Source organism: Carettochelys insculpta, chromosome 9, assembly GCF_033958435.1.
Source record: "Carettochelys insculpta isolate YL-2023 chromosome 9, ASM3395843v1, whole genome shotgun sequence".
In the NCBI taxonomy this organism is placed as follows: domain Eukaryota; kingdom Metazoa; phylum Chordata; order Testudines; family Carettochelyidae; genus Carettochelys; species Carettochelys insculpta.
The window spans coordinates 613514-619513 of record NC_134145.1 but is presented as its reverse complement, the minus strand read 5'-3'; the positions used below and the strand labels follow the sequence as shown (position 1 = coordinate 619513).

Below are 6000 nucleotides of genomic sequence, written 5' to 3'. Positions count from 1 at the left end.
GAACAAATACATTGAAACAAATAAAGAGGCAGTACATTAAATAGTAGCATCAGCCAGCACTCAGCTAAGAAGTCTGTATTTCAGTGTCACTGACTGCTGTGTAACCTAATACTGAACCAGGCCTTTGCTACAGTGAACTGGCACAAATCATGATGGGAAAAAGTGAATAAGGAAGAAGTTATTTGCCTGTTCCCATAAAAAAAACTAGGGATCACCCAGTTAAATTAATGGGTAGCAGGTTTAAAATTTAACAAACAAAAGGTTTTCTTCACATGCTCAGCCTGTAGAACTCCTTGCCAGAGCAGGTTACAAAGATCAAGTTTTTAAACAGGGTTCGAGAAAGAGCTAGACACAGTGATGGAGACTAGGTCCCTTACTGGCTGTTAGGCAGGATGGTTTCCTTAGCCTTTGTGAGAGGTTGGAACTGGATGTTGGGAGGCATCATTCAATGACTGCCTGTTGTGTTCATTCCCTCTGGAGCATCTGGCAGTGGTGACTGCCACAGCCAGAACACTGGGCTAGATGGCCCTTTGACCGTACTGGCTCAGACCATTTTTATATCACATGGTACAAAGTCAGCTACCTCACCGCTGCCTACTAAATGCTAATGTTGCAGTAGTCACGTGGAAGAGTCAGATTAGTTAGAGATTTTTCTCTCACCTGCCCTGTTGCTTTAATAAAAATAGATGGAAGATTATGCAATTACATCCCATCGCAGCTGCTCCAGCATCCTGCTCAGGCTCTGTGGAAGTGCCAGGACGATAATTATCCCTACCATCCTCTTTACCCTTTTATAAATTGGTACAACCATTTCGTCCCTTGCCCCTTTAAAGATGTTAATCATCGCACTGCACTCTCCAGTTGGGTGTAGACTACAGGGAACTCTCGGCAAAAGATAAGCAGATTTTTAAACCAGGACAGCCCTTTTCATGTGCAGGATTGTGACATCACAATCAATGTGCACCAAGTCAAGTGTTCTTTAATGAGCGCTAATAGTCTTCCATTTTCTGATTGTAGCCTTACATCCGATACAATTGAATTGCTTGATTCATTGGTTTCCTCAAAAGCACCAAGCCAACAGGTTTCTGCTTTGGACTCCATTCTGCTTGATTATTATAGATCTGCTGAAGTCATAAGCAGTGGTACCTGAGCCCCCATTAACTGTGTTAGGTCTGGGCTCAAGCCTAATAAGCTCTCATAACACAAGTGATGCAGTGCCCTGGACTGTTAGCAATTGGTGCACTAAGGCATCAATGCAGAGAAAGAATCAGCCTGGCTTAGAACGTGAATAGTCAGGACCAGGCACAACTGGGGAGACCACATATCCATGGCAATGGCCAGCCTTACACCTGGAACTGCGCTGGATAGCCACAGACAAATGGGCTACATAGCACAGAGGTGACTGCTCCCAGCTGTTTGCTTCAGCTCCATAGTGGGTGAGCCTAGCTATCACTGTGTACCTGGATGGAGCTATGCCAGCTTTGTAGCTCAGGGCCCACAACAGCTCCACCATGCAGTACAGCCACGGCCCAGCCCAGCCAGCATAGGAGGATATGACTAGGAACAGATAGTCTTGCTTCATGACAAGCTGTTTCCCCCATTCCAGTGTCTGAACGGCTGGATCATGGGCTGCCAGGATCCAGCAAAGGGCTCTTATTCCATCAAACTCCATAAAAGCAGACTCAGGTATTTATTTGCATTTAAAAATACTGTACAGTGTCGCCCAATCTCTCTTGCCACTGGCATCTCCCATGCTCACCGAATGCCCTGGTGAATGATGCTGCTTTTGGCAGTGCCTGCCTTCTCCTTCTTCTTCACTGGATCCATCTCAAAGCAACGCCAAAGCCGCAATGTTTCATCAGCAGCTGCCGATGCCACTATTGAGCCATCTGGGCTCATGGTCAAGTTCAGGACTCTGGCTGTGTGACCTGGGGAAGGAGGAGCTGTACTGTCAAGACTCTGCTCACCCACCCCAAGAAAACCACAGTCCTTTTCAGCCACTTATACCCAATCCCACTCCCAGTCTAATCTGCTCTCCTGCCACAAACAGGCTCCAGTCTACACAGCTGATGCTCAGGCTGACCTGGGCAGCACCGCAAGGCTGCACATGGAAAAACGCAAGAGGAGACCTAGTCAGTCAGCAGTCCCCAGTGTGGAGTCGTTGCCCAGCAGGACGTCACCCCACCTCACTAGCACACTGCTGCTGCTTTCACAGAGACCGGAGACAGACTTCACTTTCAGGGTCTGTCTAGATAGAGTCAAGCCCTTTCCCACAGCCCTGGATCCCAGCCCTCCCACGTGCTCCCGGACCACACAATCAGGGGTGCGGACCTACCTTTCAGCTCTGCGACCTTGGCCATAGTAGGGTATTTCCACACCACCAGCTGATTATGTGCAAAGCCATGACCGGAAATGAATTCCTTGTAGTTTGTTGACCACAGGATAGAGCACACCTATATGAGAGCAGTTTGTTACACTGACTGGTCACAGACCAGCTGCTTCACTGATGGGGGATAACTTGGGGTGGGACAATAGCTATGTGGTTAGAAAATTTGGCCTTGTAAACCCAGGATTGAGAGTTCAATCCTTGAGGGAGCCTTTCAAGTGTCTGGTGCAGGTTAGATTTAAAAAGCATCAGGGATGGCAACAGGCCCTGCTGCGAGAGCCAGGGACTGAATTTGATGCTTCAAGATCCCTTCCAGCTCCAGGAGATATGTATATTTCCAGGTGTCAAGCTTAGTGGGGACCAGCACCTCAGCTCACAGAAGGGCACAGGGCAACACCCACCCCCATTCAGACAGGAAACCTGTGTCCCACAATCCCCATGTTCTCTAGGCCTGACCTAAGGTCCCAGCCCTTGGCAGAACTTACATTTCCATGCCAAAAGTTCAGTTGTGGACAGTCAGTGCTGACACTCACCTGGGAGTGGGCATCTACCGCGCTGAGGCAGGTGCCTGAACATACATTCCAAATCCTGATGTGTCTGTCACTCGTTCCACCACCTGTGGCCAGGACATTTGATTGCCATGGGCACCAAGCCACCGCCTGTGAGAAAGGCACTAGTCATAAGACATGCCAAAAACAAAACAAACAAACAAACAAACAAAAAAACCCAAAAAGCCCACAACAACAAAATGCTCCCCATCACCCTTACAGGTCAGTCCAAGCCACAGCAGTTCTGCCATCCATGAGAGCAGCACTAGCTGAGCAGTATGCAGGCAGATTCATCCCATGTCCCAGGAGATGCCCCTTACCAACAGGGAGAGCTCTGCTATTGTACTGACAGAGAAGAGAGGAACCCAGCAGCTGTTGCATTGCCCTGTGCACACTAAACAAATCTTGCAAGAGCCACCCACTCACCTTGACAGCACCCTGGTGCTGTGTGAAGGTCTGCACAGGGGCAAACTCACCACTGTCCCCTTGGACACATGGCCACACATTCACCAGGTTGTCATTGCCTCCACTGGCCAGGTAGCGGCCATCGGGTGACCACTTCAATCCACACACCTCCTGTGTGTGGCCAGCAAGCGTGGCCACATGGTGCTCAGCAACTCGTACATCATGGTGATGGATGTGACCAGTCCTCGCCCCACTACAGAGAGACGTTCAAGAGTCAGAGTGGTATTGTGCTTGTGTGCTATACTCCATTTCAGCACCACTCCTGGGCAGAGATTTAAGCAAGGCAGCTACTCTGATGCTGTAATGTTGGTGTGACCTGCTACTGGGGACAACTGATCAAAGCAGCATGGACTGCACCACTGAAGACACAGATGCTACGAGGGAAGCAGGGCCCTCCCACTGCTCCTACACTGAGGGGCTTCAAATCCAGCCCTTCCTAGCCAGATGCTAGGACAGATACAGTTTCTTCCCCCAAAATAGGTCCAGGCACCAGAGAGGAGACAAGGTAGCAGCCTAGGGCAGAAACAGGCTGTTCCCAAGGACCTCACTTGTGAGTCGTCCTGCTTGTTTCCTAGTGGCAAGTGAGCATCTGTGCTCTGGTTAAGTGGGCCCATGGAGAACTGCACTGCTGGTTTTACGAACCGATCACCGAGCACAAGTTGTGTCAATCTGGTTTTGCATTTCTAGAGCAGGTTCTTAGCAGAGACTGTTTTACCAGGCCTTGGCTTTTATCTTTACCTGGAGAGGATGTAGCTGTTCCAGCTCAGTGACCCTACGCGGGAAGAATGGCTTATCATATTTCGGAGCCGTTTCTGCTGCTGTATGTCCCAGAGCTGTGAAGAGAGACAGTTGGAGACACGTATTGGGAGTCTTGCAAATCAGTTATCAAGTGCTTAACAACCCAGTGCCACCTTCCAGCTATACCCTGCCCCCTTTTAAGGGCAAATAAAAGGAGACGGCTCTGGAAGCCATCAGCTTTGATGCATTATCACCATTCAGCCCCTTGGCATCTATGCAGCCACACTCTCTCCACAAGCAAGGAAAGTTCTGATCTAGTTGCACAATTCCCTGAGCTGCCCAGAGTAACTGAAGTACACTGTCTTCTGGAGGTAGAAGGTTTTGCTCAGAGCAATACAGATTACCTGCAAGCCTAGTGCTCAGTGACCCACAGCAGTCAGGATTTATAGACCGAAGCAATGAGTGACTATCATCTCTTCTGAGCTCCTGCACACAGGCAAAGGGTTTCACACAGAAACGTCATCAAGCTCAGTTTGTTACTGAGCTACCAGACCCTGGAAAAAAACATCCAGCCTTTAAAGATCCCAAGCATCCATCACAGGCACTCTTGGCCAGTACACCAGGGATTGAACCAGGAGCTCTAGTTCTAAAAGCTGTCGCTTGAGCTAAACAACCAAGGCTCAGTGCAGTAAACTCTTTTAACCAGTATTCAACCAATCGGAACTCTCAAACAACAGGCACTGCTGCCAGCCGCTATCCTGGCACCTAGGCCGGGGGCGGGGGCTGCTGATCACTGACAGGGAGTACACTGGACAGGTGGCAAAAACCAGCCACATAACAGATACCATCTTGGCCAACACCTTGGGGTCAGAAGTGTGAGCTGCATCGCTATAAGCTAGAGCAGAGAGAGTCGAGACTTCGGTTGTGGAGTCCCTAGATGCAGGCACTACTCTGAGAAGCTCCTTAGCTTGTCAGCATTCAGAACTATTCTTGTGAAGCTACAGCACTACCAACGTTCATGAAAAAGGCATAACCAGTCAGACCGGGGTCCACCTAGTTCTCTCTATCAGTGGTGTCCAAAACCAGTGCCATGGATCACCACTAGCCTGCACTTTCCCCTGCTGCCAAATTTAGGTTACTAGGAAAGAGACTGAAATCCAGAACATCTATGGTGGCATTCTCTGAAATGCTTCCAGTTCCACACGCAGGGCCAGATAGACAGGCAGAACTTCAGAGTCTCAATGTGTGGATCAGACGATGGTGTAGGGAAGAGGGGTTTAGATTTATTAGGAACTGGGGACACTTTTGGGGTAGGGGGAGCCTATACAGGAATGATGGGCTCCACCTAAATCAAGGTGGATCCAGACTGCTGGCATTAAACATTAAAAAGGTCGTAGAGCAGTTTTTAAACTAAGAGGTGGGGGAAAGCCGATTGGTGCGGGGGAGCACCTGGATCGGATGGAGACTTCTCTTACACGAGGCTCCATAGATAGGGAACGTGGGAAATAACATATGGGCAAGATCAGATGTGAAACAATCGCATATAAAAAAATCCAACGCGTCTGTGAAAGGCGGACATATAAATAGTGGTAGTTTTTTAACGTGCTTTTACACTAATGCTAGGAGTCTGTCTAATAAGATGTGTGAACTGGAGTACCTCATATCAAAGGAGGAAGTTGACATAATAGGCATCTCAGAAACATGGTGGAATGAGGACAATCAGTGGGACACTCATACCGGGATATAAATTATATCGGAAAGACAGAACAGGTCGTGCGGGTGGCGGAGTGGTACTATATGTGAAGGATAATATAGAATCAAATGAAGTAAAAATCCTAAAGGAATCAAAATGTTCCATAGAAT

General features: G+C 48.7%; 1 protein-coding gene across 2 annotated transcripts in view; it reads right to left on the bottom strand.

The window, feature by feature from the left end:
- Window positions 1-1620: 1620 nt before the first annotated feature.
- CDC20 (cell division cycle 20) overlaps window positions 1621-6000 on the bottom strand; it is a 28681-nt gene continuing 24301 nt past the window's right edge. Inside the window, exons 7-11 of one of the 2 annotated variants that reach the window (XM_075003052.1) lie at window positions 4138-4232; window positions 3361-3592; window positions 2920-3045; window positions 2336-2453; window positions 1621-1928 (exon numbers count right to left, since the gene is read on the bottom strand). In XM_075003052.1, the coding sequence (XP_074859153.1) occupies window positions 1756-1928; window positions 2336-2453; window positions 2920-3045; window positions 3361-3592; window positions 4138-4232 (744 nt within the window). In that variant the 3' untranslated portion in view covers window positions 1621-1755. The remainder of the gene's footprint in view (window positions 1929-2335; window positions 2454-2919; window positions 3046-3360; window positions 3593-4137; window positions 4233-6000) is intronic. The other variant, XM_075003051.1, reaches the window with a different exon arrangement.